The sequence below is a fragment of the Trichoplusia ni genome, chromosome 3 (assembly GCF_003590095.1).
Source record: "Trichoplusia ni isolate ovarian cell line Hi5 chromosome 3, tn1, whole genome shotgun sequence".
In the NCBI taxonomy this organism is placed as follows: Eukaryota; Metazoa; Arthropoda; class Insecta; order Lepidoptera; family Noctuidae; genus Trichoplusia; species Trichoplusia ni.
This window is the reverse complement of record NC_039480.1, coordinates 3,886,447-3,907,236: the sequence shown is the minus strand read 5'-3', so window position 1 is coordinate 3,907,236 and position 20,790 is coordinate 3,886,447. Positions and strand designations below refer to the sequence as shown.

The window sequence follows — 20,790 nt, the reverse complement described above, 5'->3', positions numbered from 1 at the left end:
TCTTTGTTTTATTTCTTACGTAAAAGAATTATATTCGTAACACGTTTGACTTGTACTAGTGTCCTTCCGGTTCTATCTATAGATTTTTAGGTACGCATGAGGTGCAGGTTTGATCCCAATGCAGGCAATCAACTATCTGTCTCCAGTTTAAAAACAAAATTCAGTTTTTGAGAATCAGTAATCACGACAACTTCGGGCCCGATTCCCTGTCCGTGCTAAGAAAAATCTTTTGAAAGGTAGTTAAATTGATCACAAAAAAAAACGACTCCCGCACTAAGGAATTTAATCCTTGTGTCGCTGGGTGTTTCACAAACATACAATTCACATGCACAATGCTTGTCCTACGCGGGTATCGAACCCGCGACACGTCGCGCAAAGTGGGTTTGACGTGACGACCTCAACCACTCGGCTATCCGTGCAGTCGTTACTTATTCAAAGTGAGTTGTTATACATTTTAGACGAAAATCAAATTGATTTCAATATAAATCGAATCAGCACTATGTCGTTAATCACTTTTTAGACAATTTTACAACCAATTGAATGGCTTTTCGCACGAAGTTTACCTATAGTTATAAATAAATTAGCGGTATTTTTTATTCAGCCTATCTTTTTTTTACTCGCTCAACTTACAGATTATTTATACGACACATGTTATCTTTTATTACAATGACCTTTACGAGAGTAATTCTATGACCTTTGACACTACGATGTTTGTCTACGTAAAAAAAACCGGGTAAGTGCACGTCCGTCTCGCGCGCGAAGCGTTCCGTATCAATGAAAACGGCCATTACTTGCATGAGGATGAATATTTAGTACACAGTGGCGGACTTACCAATTGCGAGGCCCCGGGCGGAAGGTCCTTAACAAAATGATCTGCTTACTTGCTAAAAATCAACGACCTTTTTTTTTAGATAGTCTTACTTATGAATTAGTTAACAAACTTTATTTGAATTTGTCGTTACAAGCTTTAAATAAATTTAAAAAATGTTAGGGGCGCGAGGCCCCCTGCAAGAGCGAGGCCCAGGGCGATTGGCCTGTTCGCAACCCTCTCAAGCCGTCACTGTTGGTACATTATGCATATAAACTATTGCATAGTTTAAAAAGTAATCGGTTTGTTGTTTTTTAGAATTTGTTGCTACAACACGATCAAAATAGATGTATTATTCTCTATTTATATCCCTCTGTCTCTGTCTGCCTATTCTCTATTATTAAATCTGTCATTCAGATTTAATAAGATAAGTATTTGTCCATTTTGTCAATGTGACATCTCACCGAACATTTTGACGTGTAAATCGAAATCAAAACATTGTGGGCCCCTAAAATTAACTGATTTGAATGTTTACAATAATTAAAATAATTGATAATTTTGTGTAATAAAATGCTATAAATATAAGAGGATGAAATGGTTTTGCCTCAGAATCGAATATGATAATACTCAGTGTAGTTTCGTGTTTGACGTTACTCGCGCATGCGCGCGGGAACCCAGCTCCGTAAGTTTTTAATGTTCTATGTTTTGGTTTTTTTTAATCATATCGATACTCTTTGAAGGTTAATCGATTTGGCGGGAAAGTGAAACGATTGTGGTGTTTAGTGAAATAATAACAGAATCAGTTTCAATATGAATTATCAGTGAGGATCCAGTTTTTTGTGCATTGAAGGGATAAGAGGTTTAAACTATTCGGAATGCTCTTTTAATTCCTTTTTTTTGGTTTGTTAAAGTTTCGCATCAAAAAACAAATGTAAAACAACAATAACGATACCAAAGGATTCAGTAATTTATTCATATGCCTAGGTTTTTGTATGAAAAAAAAATATCCAAGTTTTAATTTGTCTATTACATTTTTAACCTACATATATGTACAAAATCCATACAAAAATTCATCAAAACGGGTCTGGCCGTAAGAGGTTAAAAGGTAAGAAACTCAAACTCGCTCTTATAATATTAATGTGATTACGTTTATTTACGTATGTTAATAAACAAAGCTACGACCATTTAATTAGATAAGAAATTCAATGCCACTCAGGTCAAAACAATAATTACCTACTAATAATTAAGTTTTCGGAAAAGCTTTGAAACTGATACACATCTCACTCACATAGCATAACTATTTTTGCACATGTAATAATATAATAATAAAATCTTTTATTGGTTCTAAAAACATATAACAAAATAATTAAACCCACCAAACTGTGTGACAGTTTGTCGGCGGGAATAGCGCTCGATAGATATTACACGTATTAAAGTTTCAAAATACAAAATAAACATACAAATACAAAATACAAAGGAACATGAAACTACTTATAAAATTATTCTTTAAGTAACATATTGCGTAACTTATTCTTTAAGGTTAGCTTACTTATTTTAGGATTTAGTTTTCTAAGCCAGTCGTAATTATTATATATCGAGGGGATCAAATACTTGTTGGTTCTTTCACCATAATAGTTCTTTATCGTTGGACGGATCAATTGCTGTTCTCTTACACGTCTTGTATTATAACTATTCTTTATTTTTATTTTAAAATTATCACTATAAAATTGTTCTAAAATCACCAAGTATTTGACCCTTTCATGAATAGGAAGTATTTTACACACTTGAAACAGTTGTTCATAATTATGGTTACATTTACGTTTTGTTTTAGGGGTAACAAGGAATTTCATAAAGCGGGTTTGCAATGACTTAATAATATCTAAATAAGTTTTAAATGTCCGGCCATATGTGCTCAGTCCATAGCTACTTAATGACTCAACTAATGCAAAGTAAACAATACGTAATGTCTTTCTGCTCAACGGTGCCTTTAATGCATGAAACTTGCTCAGGACTGCCCTAAGTTTCGTGCACACTGAATCAACATGCGTCTTCCAGTTAGCGTTACAGTCCACCCACAGACCTAGGTATTTAAAAGTTTTAACATATTCTATATTTTTACAGACACAGTTTATGTAAGTCGCGTGCAAGCACTCATATGTGTGTCCCTGTATACTGATATCTGAAATGGAGATATGTTTTGCTATTAGGTTATGTGGTGAATATATGTGCATTACTTTAGTTTTGCTAATATTTAATATAATACCATTATCGTGTGCCCATTTGGTGATGTTATTGAAGTCCGCTTGGATTACAGCTCTGGCCTCTTGTATGTTTTTGGACGAGTATAGCAAGCACATATCGTCGGCGTACATGTACACTCGACAATTTTTAATAACATTAGCGACGCTATTTACATGCATGATATAACCAACTGGTCCGAACACGGAGCCGGTTGGCACACCCAGAGTCACTGCGGCTTCCTTCCCAGTCACACCCGATATGCTAGTCTGAATCGTTCTGTCACTTAAATAATTTTGAAACCATTTATTAGTTGGACCCCTGATGCCACACTCATCCATCGCCTGAAGCAGTACCTCGTGATTTAAGGTGTCAAACGTCTTTCTGTAGTCTATAAATAACGCCAGTACCTGGTGACCCAGGTCCAGTCTATCATTTATAAACTCAGAAAAACTCGTGAGCGCCGTCGTGGTACTACGACCGCGCCTAAAGCCGTGCTGAGTATCGGATAGAATTTGTTGCTGCTCTAAGTATTCGCTGACCTGACCTACTACAATTTTTTCTACAATTTTATTAATAACAGATAAGATAGCAATCGGTCTATAGTTAGTATAATCAGTGCGATCTCCTTGTTTGTATATCGGTCTTATTATGGCTTTTTTTAGTAGGCTAGGGTATTGACCTCCCGAGAGACACATATTGACAAAGTGTGCCAAAACCGGCGCAATTTTTGTTTTTATTAGCTTCAAGTCTATAACACGAATACAGTCTATTCCTGGCGCCTTTTCACTGCTTAGATTATCTATAACTTTACATACTGAATTACTTGTCACTGGCTGATAACGAAATGATACATTACTTGGCTTAACATACTGAGATCTATCTAGGAACTTTAAAGTACAATTATGCTTTATATTATTTATCTCTTCAGTAAATGTATTTGAAAACTTATTACATATATTATACATTGTATCATTATTACCAAAATATTTATTTACTATATCATCTATATTAGCTTTCTTATTACCTAACCAACTATTTATTTTTTCCCATATTTTTTTAGGATCACTTTTACATTTTTTTATTTCTTCCTGTCTGTATTTATTTTTTTCTCTAAATAACACTTTATTAACCCTATTTCTATACCGCGTATACTCTAATCTTCTAGTATTATTATTTGGCATTTCTTTCCAGTCTCTGAATAGTTGGTCCCTACGCAATAACATATTTTTTAAGATTTCGTTTATCCACGGTTGTGTTTCTCTTTTTTTTATTGCTAGGCAAAACCTTTTTACTATCATTATAAATCTCACTAAATACTAATAATAACTTATCATATAACTCTAACGGACATTCAATAGACAACAGCTGAGACCAGTTATAATCACTTATTTTCTTAAAAACTAATTTACTGTTAATTATACAATGGCAATTTGAATTCAAACTGTCCATGACTATTTTAGAAGCTAAAGGAAATGATACACCAATAATATGATGATCCGATAAATAACATTCAATAACGTAGGACGCGCAGTTACGCAGCTGTCTCGCTCGCACCCACGCGTGGTCGATGCTCGACCTTTCACTTACACCCGCGACGATCGCTTCCCGCGTCACCTCGCCGGCCGGTATGGCACACTGTAGGCCTAGTTCACACAAGCAGTCCTTATATTTGGATACATAGCGTATATCACTTACTCCTATTAGATTTATGTTGATGTCGCCTATTACAATAATATTTTCATTTTCTGGGATATTTCTTATGATTTGTTCTAGGTCCGATATAAATTGTAATTTATTCGTCTTTGGTGGCCTGTAAACTGCGATGATATTTAAAATATAATTGTCCACATTGAGCTCACCATGCAACACTTCTGCTGATTGTATCTGTGTTCTTTTTTCTAGAAAATTAAGGTCTTTTTTGACGTATATAATTAATCCACCTCCTCTTTTGTTCTCTCTTGTTTTTGAAAATAAGCTGTATCCTTCTATACCATATAATTGTATCTCATCTGCTCTAACATTAACCTCGGACAACACCAACACATGTATGTTTTGTATGCTGTATTTTAATAATACAAGAAGTTCATTAAAGTTTTTTCTCAGTGAACGAATATTTAAATGTAATATATTTAAATTGTTTATTCTACTTGAAATAGTTTGGTTCCAAGCTGTAAAATTTAAAAAACGATCATAATGACACTCCTGTGTAACAATAGCTTCGTAAGGATCCATTTTTATTTATTGTTGTGAACACGCTGTGTGCACTCCGCACTATGTGCGCTTGCGACCTGTGTAGGTATAACTAGCGGGCCTCGAAAGGTGGGTCGTTGTTTACAATTTTTTGAATGTCGCTTTCGTTACGAATTGACATAATTTTTTTCTGATCGTCACTTTTTCTTATTAGTATCTTACCATCTTGTACCCAAATGTATTTATGGGTTTTTTTAAGCTGAATCTTTGTAGACCATAGTAAGCTTCGCTTATATCGGGTTAGGTTTTCGTTGATGTAAACACGGTTCTCATTAGGTGTGCCATATATTTGGCCATTCGTCAGGTTTGTTTTACGTTTCCCAATCCATTCGTTACGTGCAGCTTTTGTTTTTAGCGTGACTACTACCGGCGGCGGTTTCTCTGAACCAGGTTTTTCTCGTCCAACCCTCTCTGCGTGCTCAATCTCGCTGGATTCGAGCTGTAGTTTTTGAGCCATTTGGACTACCACCTTAGTAATATCCTCGTTATTCTTCTTCTCCAAGCCACATAACTCCACCTTTTTCTCCCTGTCTACTTCTTCCAAATCGTTCACCCGCTCCTCTAGGGATTTATTACATTTTTCCAGAAATTCGTTTTTGTTTTCTAAAGCCTTTATCTTTTTTTCTGTTAAGACTTGATGCTCACACAGCTTGTCGTATTTTTCAGATATAAAATCGACTAAGTCTGTCAACTCGCTTAGCTTTTTCTCCATATTGTAGATAATATCCATTTTTCTATTCATTTCAGCCAGAATACATCTTAAATTGGAGTCGTCAAGACTAGGCGAGTCGAGCGCGGACACACAATCTTCACATTTTTCGTTTTTAAATGTCGTTTTTGTGATACATTTTTTATGAAACACTAAATCACATGTCCCTTTACATTTTATAAAATCGTCTTTCGCCAATGACACATTCTTGTTGCATTTCTTGCACTGCACCATTATTGAAACTTTTTATCAAATGTTCACACAAATAAATAAACGGACTAATTTCCGGGAATTACACGACACAGCCGGACGCCGAGCGCACGAGTCGCGAACTGTGTGTAATAGATGCATGCAATAGTTCTGCAGCTAGGTACTTTGGATTCTTCATGTTCGTTCTCTCAAATAAAAATATGATAACTTTGGTATTTATCGTTAAAAAACCATCTGTTAGACCTCAAAAATTAGATATCTTTGGTACTAAAGCACATGGCCAAGATAGAGCGTCCAGTCTTTCGGCAGTACTTTTCGATGACTCTGACTTGTCAGTTCAATACATTTGAGTGATTTGTCAGCGTTAGCGCGAGGAGTCATGTGGCTTGTCTACTTTTACAAAATAGTCCAGTCTGTACTAGACTCACTCAAGACTCAACCATATTTGACCTCTTTCATCAATTGCGCAAAATTAGATCTCAATAGATTGACCTATTAAAGGTGATGAAGAAAACTAGCTATTTCCTGACTTGAGACGTAGGTATTCATACTCCTGACAGAATCGATTTACGTTTCACTCAGTTTTGAAACCAATAGTTACTGAGATTAGCGCGTTTATACAAACAAATTAGTTTTTTAATATTAGTAAAGATAACCTAAAAAATATGATAACAATCTTAAATACTCTCATATATTATGCAAAAACCAGACCTAACCAAAAAAATAATTTGATTAAATGTTGATAGCAGTAACATGTCGAAAAGTACCGACACAATTAGAAAACACTTAAATAGCTATTATAAAATAGAACTTGAAATAAAAGTCATTTCTTACCAGAATATTTTATTCCATCTGAAAAAAAATCCCAAATAGATATCTAATATTTTTAAATTCAATCTTATTATTAATAACGTCGCGTGCAATACACTTTCGATAACAGTTTAATAATTTTTCCATCATCTATCGTCCATTTTGATGAGTGACTCAAGTCTTAGTGAGTGAGGAAGGACTATGACGTAAAACTGATCTGCGCGGGCGCATGTTACAACATGTCGGAGCGGAACCATGCGGAGTAATACCCACTGAAATAATATCAACGTGATAATAAGGATTGAAGATGTTCTACAACGCTATTTACAAATGCCGATCGTTGACAGTCGTCACAGGTAGTCAGAAGCTTGAAAGTCTAACAACCAGTCTAACTAAGGGGTATCGTGTTGCCCAGGTAACTGTGTTGAGGATGTCAGATAGGCAGTCGCTCCTTGTAAAACACTGGTACTCAGCTGAATCCGGTTAGACTGGAAGCCGACTCCAACAGTTGGGAAAAGGCGAGGCCGATGATGACAATTGCCGATGATTAATGACACAAATAAAAATCTCTCCTAAATGATGCTGTGCCCGACAGGGTCCATAATTAAAACCTAATTTATAAGTTGACCATCTGTACCATTTACAATGGCCGGTGAATGAATGGAAATTGGATTAAAGATGCAATTATTCTCCAACACAGTAATTAGAAATTCAGTATGGGTCGGAACACTTACGGTCAATACAATGAGTTTTCAATTATTGTGTTCTAAATGCTTAGGAGAACACGAATAGTGTTATTTTAATCCAGTGCCGGCGTTAAGGGGGGGGGGGCGTGTTGGGGCGATGGCCCAGGGGGACAAATTCTGGGGGGCGCCAAGATCTGAAGTTGGGGTCTCTTGCCTCTCCTGGCGCAAACCCTCAGAACTGTGCTCTACGCTAGAGGTGGAATACTTCCACCGTCAAACGTAACGCTAAAGGAAAGATGAAATTCTTAATACAATTTTACTTAGGATCAGCAAAAAACTAACACTTGATATTGCTTCCCTCAAGTGGGCGCCACAATATTTTCGCCCGGGGTGTCAGTGGCCCTTACGCCGGCACTGTTTTTATCCAATTTCCTGACTCGGCTGTCGGTGCAGTCGTTCAGGCTGTATATAGAAAAGTTAAAACTCTTGGTGTGTCTTTTTATACAAAACACATTTAAAATTAACAAACTTCTGATATATTTCAGTGGTATAAACTTTATTGTTGTTTTACACTAGGTTTAGTTTGAAACTTAGACTTTAAAGAAAACTTCTTAGCTAAAAATAAACCATTAAATTATTTACCTGTTTAAACAATTGTAGTTCAACAAACGGCGAAGGAAAAATATTCATAATACTGCTTGCATTTTGAAAATTACGAATATCAATAAAAGTAGGTATTATATCTGCTTAAACAACTTGTAGTTGTCACCTAATTTTTTTCTAATCCAGTGAATTTTAACTTTTCCAGTTATTTTTAAACTTTAGAATATGTTATTTCCAATTTTTCTAGACATAATTTTTTATCGGACAATCTAGAAAAATCTAGTTACCAAGTGCGTCAATGGAGGCAATTTAACGTATTTTTTTTAAGTTATTGTAGGTGTGATCTTATCTTTTTATCTGATAGAAAGTCTTTATATATTGTTGTGCAATGTGTGTTAGTGTGTAGCCAGTTTTATTTTTGTTTAATTCTAATCGTTTTCACATCTCTAGTTGAGATAACGTTATTTGATTTCCTTATTATAACCTATTTGGTTCCGGATTAAGTGTTGTAAGTATAAATGAAACGACGTTTTTAATTAAGTGTTAATAATTAATCTGTGTATGTTACAGTTTTTCATTCGTTCGATAACTTAGTAAATATAAACGTTTTCCTTTCCGTGTTTCGGAAAGCACGTTAAATTGTGGCTGTTATTCATCGGGTTCATACATCTTTACTATCTTTGACAGTCGTTACAGTTAGTCAGAAGCTTGTAAGTCTGACCAAGGGCAAGGGGTATCATGTTGCCTAGGTAACTGGGTTGAGGATGTCGGTTAGGCAGTCGCTCCTTGTAAAACCCGAACCCAACATTGTTGGGAAAAGGCTAGGCCGATGATGAGACGCTTTCTTTTTAAAGGTCTATCATGCAGAAGCCTTGTCAGCCATATCCATTTTAAGTATTATAAATGTGATGATAACTATTTTGTCTCTTTATAACGGTTTCACGACTAATTTCCACCGACTGTGACATAATGTAGTTTTGGTAACGAACGAAGGCAAAAGCTAAGAAAAGAACAAGGTCGTTTCCTTGTATTCACGAAAATACCAAACATTTAAGCGGGCAGCGCTACGTGCTTTAGCTACTTACGATGAATTGAGAGAAGGTCAATCATAAACTCATTCATGACGGGCTGTTGAACTTGGTGCTATTTCGAAATAAACTATATATCTCATGCTAAAAGTCTTGTTAGATGCTGTAATGGAACGCGGCCCATTGATTTGACAGTTCTGTGTTGCCCAGTAATTTAAATAACAATCTTCTGGGGTAAATGTTAGTGGGAAATTAGAAAGGTGTGACTTTGACAATTTTTGTGGACACCTTGCGTAATGCCATGCTGTTTCAATTATTTTTTTATTAATTAAGGTTATTGGATTATTTTGAGTGAGTCTGCTCCTCTTAACGCCTATATTGAAGGTGATGAATAAGTAACTAAAAAAGTTAGTGAGCATTAACACAGTTTATCTTTTCACACTTATTACTTTATAGCTGTTTCATTCATAGCTAGATCATGACATTAAAGTATAAACTTCTTCAAGTTTTCTTGCAAGTGTTAGTAGTAATTTAACACAGGTTTCGGTAAATTTAAATGGCAGAGTTTGTATCCCACACATCGTGGTAGCTAAACGTCAAAAATAAATTCTTTGAAGCGGTGATATTTTAAAAACAGACTTATTGGTGATAAGAAAATACTACACCAGTGGTAAGTTATATAATTACAGTTTATCAAGCTATGTTGTACGTGGATTCCGTTTAAATATTCATTTGAACGATTGTTTACATTACGATTTGGTCCTAAGGTGTCGTAGCAAAAGTTTTGTGTCAACTTTTCATGAGACCGAATAGATTGATTACTCGTATGTTTTGCGATTATTACCGGTAAAAACAGTGAGTTTAATTAATTCGATTTGTTTTTGAGATCTTAGATTTTTTTGTTTGCTTACATTATGGAAAAATGATTTCAGAATTCCTTTGCTATATAATTAATGTTGTGCTGTAATAATAATTAAAAGGTTTACTAATTTTGTTTTAAATTGTTTTTTAAATAATAACTTTATTTTTTTAAAGTACTATGTCTGGATGATCTTGAAATCTAAGTTTAATTCATAATTTTACACTAAAAGTGAAATAGTGGTAGAAAGTGGAAAATTAATATACCTAATATTTTATTTTATTTATAATTATTAGCCTAAAACTTAAATTTTTATAGTAAGACAGCTTATATTGAATGCATTTTCACTTAGAAAGCTATTACAAAAAATAGCTAAGTATTGTTCCTTTTTATTAAAAATAAAAATTGCTTGCCTAAATGATAACAACAATGTGTGGCTGTATGAAACATGCCTTTGCCATGCCATTGAAAAACAATAGTAAAGCATAAATAAATAGAATAAACTAAACATTCAAATGTTTATAAAAATGCTAGGTTATGTATATTTTATTACTATTACTGGCAATTATCTAAAAAATTGTGAAGGAATATATCATTAGGAAACAAGCACACTTGAAAACTACTCAAAGATGTGCAAAACCATGTCAGAGGCCTGAGAGTGGTGTTAACTCTGACACCAGGTTATACATCAACCATAAGATAAGAAATAGATTTTGATATTACAATAACATTATTTCCAGATCCAGTTTTGATTATTTTAGTAAAAAAAAGTAGTTTAAATAAGCTGTCTTTTGCAAATAGATGATTATAAATGTAATATTATTTCATCATGATAACAACAGGTGTCTTTCTTATCATCTGTTTTTAATAATTGAATCATATAGGTCTGTTTATCCAAAAACACAGTAAAATGCATTATCTGCCTCTCAACTGAGGGTATCGTACACAAAGGCTAATAAAAAATATATTAAAAAGTCTAAAAACCCACATTTTTTTATGTCGCTCCACTCAAATTTTATCAAAATCGATCTGGCCATTTTTATACTTGTAAATTGCATTGACATTGGGTTTGAAGCTACCCTGAAAATTTCAGCATGCTAGCTTATCAGGAAGTGCCTTAAAATTGAGTTGTTGAAATCCAACCGGAACGACAAACCAACAAGAAAAGTGTGTGTATAGAAACGTGGGAAAACGGTCACTCATCAAATTTATGACTATAGCAGTTGTCGGTTAACCTCCTTTTTTATTATTTGTGGCTATGATGGCAACAGAAATAGTATAACAATAAAAAAATCAAGTCAAGTTGTCAAGCTATTACGGTTCATGAGATACAGCCTGGCGACATTAGGGAGAAAGCAGTGCCTGTATAATAGCATTCAATTTTTATACTATGTAACTCTAAAAATTATCAATCTTATTCAGCAAACTAAAGCCAAAATAGCCCTTATTACAATAACACAAAGATTGATTTTCGTTTATCACTATTTTCTGTATGTTATCAGCACTATTTATACTTTATATCTTAATCTATATTTAAGCAAATATTATTCCTTATCACATGCAACAGGTCATAGTGTCGTATCGATATAATAGTACTATTATTGTCATTCTATAGACATTATGTGTAATGGAAAGAGATAGAAATACTGGCTCAGAGGAATTTCATCATCATCATCATCTTAGCCTTTTTCCTAACTATGTTGGGGTCGGCTTTCAGTCTAACCGGATTCAGCTGAGTACCAGTGTTTTACAAGGAGCGACTGCCTGTCTGACCTCCTCAACCCAGTTACCTGGGCAACACGATACCCCTTGGTTAGGCTGGTTCTCAGACTTTCTATTTACCCCTGACGCAAAAGGGATTTGGTATGAGTTTTACGAGTCAATCTGTCTCTTAGAGGTAGATCTGAATGTTGTATATTAAGCAATTTTGAAGTGTATTTAGACATTGCACCCGCGCGAAGCCGGGGCGGATTCCTAGTGTTCTTTACATTCATCATCATATATATAAAAATGAATTGCTGTTCGTTGTTATCGCTAAAACTCGATAAGGGCTGAACCATGAACAGATATGGGTAATTTTAGTCTTGAAATATTTGTGAAAGTCCAGGGAAGGTTAAAACGGTGATAAAATATGGAAAAGAATAAAAATAAATGTATTGTTGTCTGTACTGTCATCATCGACTGTTAGGTGGTACGTAGTTCGGCGGGACAGCTTCTTACTTAATATTATAAATGTGAAAGTAACTCTGTCTGTATGTTACGCTTTCACGTCTAAACCACTAAACTAATTTCAATGAAATTTGGTAGATAGAGTTGACCTTGAGAAAGAACATAGGATAGTTTTTATCCCGGACTTTTGAAGAGTTCTCTTGGAAACGCGATATAACCGACATCGACGCGGGCGAAAAGCTAGTAACTTATAATAAAATTGTTACTAACTCAATAACTAATTTTACGGGTTACTCGTTACTCAACAATTTCGAATTAGTTTCGATCAGTACCGTAAATCCGTAAACAATTACGCGTTAACGTTGACCTTGAGAGGTCCAATCAGAATGCAGGACCCCGCTTCCTCCACCTCAGATAGTTGACAGAATTGTTTCGGAGTATGTGTGTTTTATAGTGTTTTATAAGGAGCGACTGCCTATCTCGTCAACCCAGTAACAGACAACACGATACCCCTTAGTAAGACTAGTTGTCAGACTTTCAGGCTTCTGACTACCTGTAACGACTGTCAAAGATGTAGGACTAACAGCCGGGACGCACAATTCAACGTGCCTTCCGAAACACGGAGGAACTCGTTATGACTTACGACACCAATTCAACGTGCCTTCCGAAACACGGGGGAACTCGTTATGACTTACGACACCAATTCAACGTGCCTTCCGAAACACGGGGGAACTCGTTATGACTTACGACACCAATTCAACGTGCCTTCCGAAACACGGGGGAACTCGTTATGACTTACGACACCAATTCAACGTGCCTTCCGAAACACGGGGGAACTCGTTATGACTTACGACACCAATTCAACGTGCCTTCCGAAACACGGGGGAACTCGTTATGACTTACGACACCAATCTACGGAACGATCGCGTCTTAAAGTATAGCTTAAGATCGATCAACTTGTGAAATTATAGTTTAGCCACTTGGCTATAACTTCAAAGCACTCAGAACTTTGCGCTCTCACAGCAAAAGCACTTAGGAAACGGTAGAGGTTGGGCGAAACTGGGTGCTGTCCAATGTAACCTGACCAGCAAAAAGTGCTACTTACTAGCCTAATTTGAATAAATGACTTTATTTTTGATTTTTAAAGGTATTAAAATGGTAAAAGGTCGCTTTTTCTTTCAGCACAATGACATATGATACTATAGTTGTTGGCATAGGCGCTGCTGGCTGCACAGCCGCGGCGACACTCTGCAAGGCGGGGAAAAAGGTTCTGGCACTTGAGGCTATGGATAGAGTCGGGGGCAGAGTTAATACCGTACCTTTCAGCAACGGGGTAATTGAATTGGGGGCTGAATGGTGAGTGAGAGAGAATGACTATGTATTACTGAATATGTTTACCTCCCACAGAAAGATGGGTGATGTGAAAATGGGGTGTAGTATTGTAGATCCCGAATAGATTGAGCGATTTTAATTTCGTTTGTGTTGTATTAAAGGTGCAAATTAAATCAAACAAGCAAAAAGTTGACAAATTGACTTGTGTGTTGTACAAGGGATTCAGTTTCGAGTCCTACGTGATGTTCAAAAATTCCCATTACATTATACATATGTATATAAACACACTCTTTCAAAATACAGAAAACTATGTAACTATATTTCATCAAACCATGCATAAACTTACTTTATTACAAATTACAGAAATCCTATAATCATAAACTTATCTTTGTAAAACCTTGCTCAAGCCTCAAACTTACCCCAATCTTCTCCCCAGGATGCACGGCCAACAAAACAGTCGTATTTACGACCTCGCGATACAAAACAACGTCTCTGTTTTACCCCAAGAGCTATCATTCGATGTCTACCGGTCTGACGGTAGCTTATCAAACAATGAGACCTTGAATGACCTCGTGACATTTGCCCTTGGGGTCGTGGAAGATCCCCCTGAAGTACCAGAACCATTAGGGCAGTATATAACTAGGAGGTAAGTTTTTACCCCACTTTGTTTTTTTTTAGGCTTTACAGATGGACCGCAATTTAAATGCAATCCAACCGCAAACTGCATTTTGACTGGAGTTTTCATGGATAGCCGAGCCGATAGCCTGGTTGAGGTCACCACGCCAAACCCACTGAGCGCGTCGTACCGCGGGTTCGGTCCCCGCGTCGGACAAGCATTTGTGTGATCCACGAATGCTTGTCCTGAGTCTGGGTGTCTTTGTGCATGTGACTTGAATGTTTGTGAAACCCGCGACACAAGGATTAATTTTCTTAATGCGGCAGATTTTTTTTAAAGAAAAAATACATCACCTAATATTTTTCTTACAGAATGTTGGACTATATAAAAACAAAATACCCTGAATTACAATCAGACCAGGATTATATAACCGAAGTTCTAAATTTCATGGACTTAGTTATAAACAATTATGAGTCGTCAAACAGCTGGAACGATGTTTCGACGCAATCTAGATATGATGAGCTTGAAGGGCATCAGCACATGAGCTGGCACAAGAACGGATATAAAACTCTATTTGAAATATTATTGGTAAGTTTTCTTATGTTACGTTTTTATACACTCACTTTTCTTGTTTGTTTGTCGTTCCGGTTGGATTGTATTCTCTAAAACTCAATTGTATGTCAAAACGTTTTTGAAAAATACAAACTTATTTTTTAATACGATACTTTTTTTTTCTTTGGTGGCTGTTTTGTAATTTAGCGGGAATGTAAATAGTAAGTGAATGGCCTGTTGGTCTAGTGGTTAATGGCCCTAACTGCTACAAAAAAAAGTCGTGGTTTCGATCCCCACCCAGGACAAATGTTTGCGTGATGAGCACGATGAGAGATGATTTATCTATATTATGTATGTATTTAGAAATAAATAAGTATGTTTATCAGTTGTCTAGTACTCATAATACAAGCTTTGCTTAGACAAGATGGCGTTGTGTAAAAAATGTGTTTTTGTTACATAAACATAACATGTTCGGGAGAATTTGCGGTTCTTTTCATAAGTACCCACGAAAACGTCTCTCATTCCCAGTTTTCATGTCTCATGTGTCTTCCAGAACACATACCACAATGGCCCTGGTTTCCCGACCTTGGACCTTCAACTGAGGAAGGAGGTGACCCGTATATCCTGGCCCCAGGATCCCGCTGAAGATGTGGTGGTCACCTGCAAAGATGGCTCTACATACAGGGCTAGGAATGTCATTGTGACTGTATCTTTGGGAGTACTGAAAGAAAGGTAAGTGATTGAATGGTGAGAGGTGGTATGAAGACGTGGGTTCGAATCCCATCTTTGTTGTTTCTGTGTTAAGGATTGCAACGTATTGTTATACTGAGCCAAAAACTAGGATGATGTAATAGGTTCAGGTTTAGTCATTATAATTATTAAATGATGCACGGGGGTGATTCTCCGGGAAAAAAGTAACACAAATTAAGAACATCATTATCCTCACCACACTTTACATAATGCAGATTGCTTGATTTAATATTATTTTTACCTAAGCTTATAAAGTACTACGGCTAAAATTAGAAGAAGTAAGAATTAAAACATTTTAAGCATCATAGTGAAGTGAACCAGTTGGTGAGGATAATGATATGACCTTAACTAGTGTATTTTTTCCGAAGAATCACCCACGGACTATGGACGAGCTGCATCTGGTTAGACTGGAAGCCGACCTCAACATGGTTGGGAAAAGGCTAGGCCGATGATGTCTGAAATTGAGCGGACATTTTATGCAATCCTATTGGTATATATCTCCGTTACTGCTCCGTTGGAAAGGCAGTGTTAATAAATAAAGAATAGTTCGGATATTAAATGATTTTGAATAATCTATTTGTTTGTGATAGCTTATACAAATATATCGCACAATATTTGCGGTTTATCTAAATAGGGATGATGACAAAAAAAAATTGCAGTGTCCCGTCTTGTAGTTTTTTGTATAATAATGGATACGTATTTTTTTATTTGTCCCGCAAACTTAAATTGACCAAATTGCAGTGAATGAAACTTACGCGTGACGTCACAATTGAGTATAAATTTTATTCTATCGTTACGTCACAAGCCCCCCCTCCTAAACTTTAAAGCAGTTAATCTTTGTCAATTCTAGTTTTTCCGAAAAAGGAAAAAATACGTGTCAAAAATACTTTTCAATTAACTAACTGAGGGACTAATGAGATTTTTCCTTTTTATAACCATTCATCATCCCTATTATCCCTAAGCCTCAAATTTAATTAATATTTACAATACTTGTGAACTTTGCAATCGAGTGACTTCAACTGTCTTAAAATGTTAATATTCTCTTCGCGTGGTGATCAATGTTAATTTTTCTTTATATACATAACTAGCCGTCATCAGTAATTAGCGATGTACCAGGTAGGTACTTGCAGGCACGCGATTGATGTACCTTTTAATTCTGCCCGTAAAATAATCATTGTCGTTAGGCGGTTTCAATACGGGCATCACCACAGAACACAGATAGTTATAGATAAATTACACACAAACACCCATCATGATCTATATACATTTTGTAGGCACGAAAAATTATTTACCCCACCGTTGCCAGAAGAGAAAAAAACTGCAATAGAAAAAATGTCAATTGGTGTAGTAGGCAAAGTAGCTTTGTTATTCAAAGAGAGATTCTGGAAAGACGGTTTCTGGACCGCCTTTGTGTGGAAAGGAGAGGACAGAATGAAGTTGAGTGAGAATGAGACGTGGATAACAACGTATAATGGATTTTCTCCACCTATGGGCTGCGATAACGTTTTGACATTCTGGGGTGTGGGCGATGCCGCCAAATTGGTACGTTTTTTAGTATTACCCCACATGGGTAGGTTTTGGGGGCAATTGCATCGTGAATGGGGTATTGTTATACAATTACGCTGTTATTTTATTTGGGGCTGGAAATTGGAATCAAATCGCAGCTTGTTTTCTAAAATTACCCCGAAAGGGTTTAGGGGTCGGGAGTCTTGGTGAATAAAGATAATCTTTTTGCTTGAAATGCAATTTCTATGCATGCCGGTTGAATATCAATATGGTGGCTTTCGAACTAGGTATTAAAACGCATGGCTCCGAAATCACTCGGCAAACAATTCTTCCGTTGACAAGGCAACGCAAATCGCCCGTAGGCCATCACACCCTTGAACAATTCTCAGGTGTGTCTCCCTCATATTTTCTTTCACATAAACAATACACACATGACTTTGAAAAGAAATTTGTGCGTGGAACTTGGAAGTACCTACAATATATATAGTAACATTCTCATAGATAAAAATTATAACATTACAAAATAAATAGAATAAAACAACCACTTAATAAATAAAAATGATCTGTGATACATAATCTAAATAAAGTTAGCATCCTCCTCTCTTCTACATTGCCGTGCCCTACAGGGTCCATAGTGTCCTATACTTATATTATGTAACACCTGTTGAACATAATAATATGGAGTGCAATAAAAATATTGAGTATTAATTTCAAAGGCATTGCTCATACCACTAGGCTATCACAAACAACATTGATCACCACACTTTTATACTAACCAATCTCCACCGTTTACCCGTTTATAATCTAAGTATAGTTTTATGTAAACATTTATATATATTATATATTACTTTATAAATCGACCAATTTAATAAACGAATCATATTCGAAATCACGAAAATATTCATAATAACACAATTTCAGGCACGCATCGATATTCACCCCATCACTACCCAAAGAAAAAGTCGTAGCCATCGAGAAACTATCGATAGGGGTTGTCGATAAAATAGTGTTGTCTTTTGACAAGCCCTGGTGGCCAGATACGGCCGTATTTTTCGGATTTGTATGGAGGGGGGCAGAAAAATCTAAAGTTTCAAAAGAGGATCATTGGACGACCAGAATATTTGGGGCCAGCACCCCCATGGGGTCAGAGAACTGCTTGACTTTGTGGACAAGCGGAGATCACGCTAAACTGGTCAGTAAGTCATTCGATGCATGATTTAATACATCATTCTCTCTAATGGGTGTCTTTGTGCATGTGACTTGAATGTTTGTGAAACCTCCTGCGATTCACATAATTCGGATAAAATTTCTAAGTGGGGGTCTTTTGGGCAAAAAAAACTAATTAGTCGGTTTGGTAGATTTCCAATTTTGCTTTAACGCTGACAAATCACTCAAATGTATTGAACTGACAAGTCAAAGTCACGTCAATTGTCGAAAAGGAATGTCATTCATATACATTTGAAGTTTATATCCTAATAATTTAATGCAATGTAACATTGTCTAGGTTTGGTTCAATAAATTAAAATTTGAGTGTTTTTAATGCTCCTTGAAATTGTCATATCTGCCTTTGTTATGCATGAGTTTTAATAAATAATGTATGGGAACATGAGTTATTAATGTAGTAATCCGAACACAAATTGCATTTCAAGTGCAGTTTGAATTCAGTTGACACGACTGCACTAGAACTGCAAAGCAAATGGGCAGTCCGATTGCACGGCGACTGCAATTGGAGAGCAATTAACGGTTGAAATGCTGTCCGTCTGCCTAGAGCCATAACTTTTAGCATTTTACACATTTAATTTTACATTGCAGGTAGAAACTTTACCCGAGGATGTGGTTAAGAGGAAAGTTATGGAACTCTTAAGAAAGTTTATGGGCAAAGACATAGAAATTCCAGAACCCATTGGGATGTTGAGGTAAGTGTTAATTAGAGTCCGTTAACATTTAACACTAATCATAATCAAAATAACCCACAATCAAATACTATATAATAAAGTTTCACAATTTTCACACAGCGCCATCTAGTCTCAAACTAAGAAAAGTTTGTATTATGAGTACTAGACAACTGATAAACATACTTATATATCTCTAAATGCCTACACTTTATAGTTCAATTACATCCAGCAACAGAAAAAAATATCGTGCTCATCTGTTAAAAATTTGGCTTGAATTGGATTCGAATCTATGAAGCAATTCAATAGTATAATGGTATGGATCTGAACTGATGCTGAAGCTGGAAATCGAACATAGGATCTCTGCAATTTAATGATAATGGCTCAACCCCATTGATTTTAAGCACGGATAGGTACTAGCTGCATCAAGATAGACTGGAAGCCGACCCTAACATAGTTGTGGAAAAGGCTAGGCCGATGTTGATAATTTGTATTGACAAGAACTTTTAAAAAAGCTTGCTTTTCTTTTTTTTTAATGTCAATCGAAATCAAAATGTTTTTATTACTCGTAAGCCTATCTAAGTATAAGATGATGTAACGGTTTACACACGCGTATTTATCGCCTATGTCAGGCTCAACTAACTTTAAATTACAGAACGAATGAATCAAAATGTATGTAAATTTTTTATCTATTTTCCCAAACAGGTCGTCGTGGTACTCAAACCCGTTCACCAGGGGCAGTTACAGCTACGACAACGTTTTAACACCACAATACCCAACTGCCCGAGCCACTTTAGCTGCCCCCCTACTAGACAGAGGGGGTAGCCCTCGCGTCCTATTTGCAGGAGAGGCCACGGATAATACTCACTTCTCAACTGTCCATGGGGCAACAGATACTGGATTTAGAGAGGCCAATAGGCTATTACCCCAAGCCAAATTGTAAAGAATGAATTGATTGAGCGACTCGTTAGCAATGAAATTGTTGCAGTTAGTAATTGTCTTACAAATGAAACGAATTTGGGCCCCGATTTTGCTATTTATTGTGGCCAAAATTTTTCATAAGCATTTACCTAACAAAATAATTGGAAATTTATTGTATTGGCAGTGAGTGTTCCGCCTCTACTGAATTTCCAATTGTTGTGTTGAGTAAAATGCTTTGCCAATTTAATCCAATTTCCATTAATTCATCGGCCATTGTAAGTAGCAGAATTGGGGCCCTGGTTAACTTGTTTTTGTTTTTGATACGATTTTAGTTTCGATCTTGCAATGATTTAAATTCGTTTACTCTTAAAAGTAAGTTAGCTATCATTTGAACGTGTTTCCAACCCGCTTGGGTCGAAATATAGAGTACTAACTCCTATCTCTATTTAATTTTGTTGGGAGGCAGACCATACTTTTGTCTGCTACGACACATGTTGTAGATGAAATGAAATGAAATTATTTATTCTGCAAATAGGATATTAAATCACTTTTACATGTCTTTTTTGAGAACGATGGAGCCGACATTTCCTAGCTGACTACCCTAAGAAGAAATGTCGAAACAAACTCAGGGGTCGCAGTCTCTTTTAAAGTCCAGACAATTTTCAAATTCAAGTGTATTTTAGTGCGATCTGTCGCCGACGAAAAAGTTTCGTTTTAGTTGCGAGACAGTTGCTTGACTGTCATGCAACTGTTTTGTTGCTAGTGAGCGCTGGTTATAAAAATGTATTTGATTAATACAGATTTATACAAATCATATCAATTTTTATGTATAGGATGTTCTGTATTCC

At 35.9% G+C, this 20,790-nt stretch overlaps 1 protein-coding gene across 5 annotated transcripts; it reads left to right on the top strand.

Moving 5' to 3' along the window:
* Positions 1-1,263: 1,263 nt before the first annotated feature.
* On the top strand, positions 1,264-20,518 carry LOC113508941 (peroxisomal N(1)-acetyl-spermine/spermidine oxidase-like). Of its 5 annotated transcripts, none has more exons than XM_026892141.1 (8): positions 1,264-1,490; positions 13,556-13,729; positions 14,142-14,351; positions 14,693-14,909; positions 15,427-15,605; positions 16,898-17,165; positions 18,942-19,045; positions 19,727-20,518. In XM_026892141.1, the coding sequence occupies exons 1-8, from the start codon at positions 1,426-1,428 to the stop codon at positions 19,962-19,964; spliced, it is 1,455 nt and encodes a 484-aa protein (XP_026747942.1). In that variant the 5' UTR covers positions 1,264-1,425; the 3' UTR covers positions 19,965-20,518. The 5 variants fall into 5 exon arrangements, with proteins under 5 accessions (XP_026747942.1, XP_026747940.1, XP_026747943.1 ...); XM_026892139.1 differs by lacking the exon at positions 16,898-17,165 and adding an exon at positions 18,051-18,321 and having other exon boundaries at positions 1,271-1,490; XM_026892142.1 differs by lacking the exons at positions 1,264-1,490; positions 16,898-17,165 and adding exons at positions 9,911-10,015; positions 18,051-18,321.
* Positions 20,519-20,790: the final 272 nt, after the last annotated feature.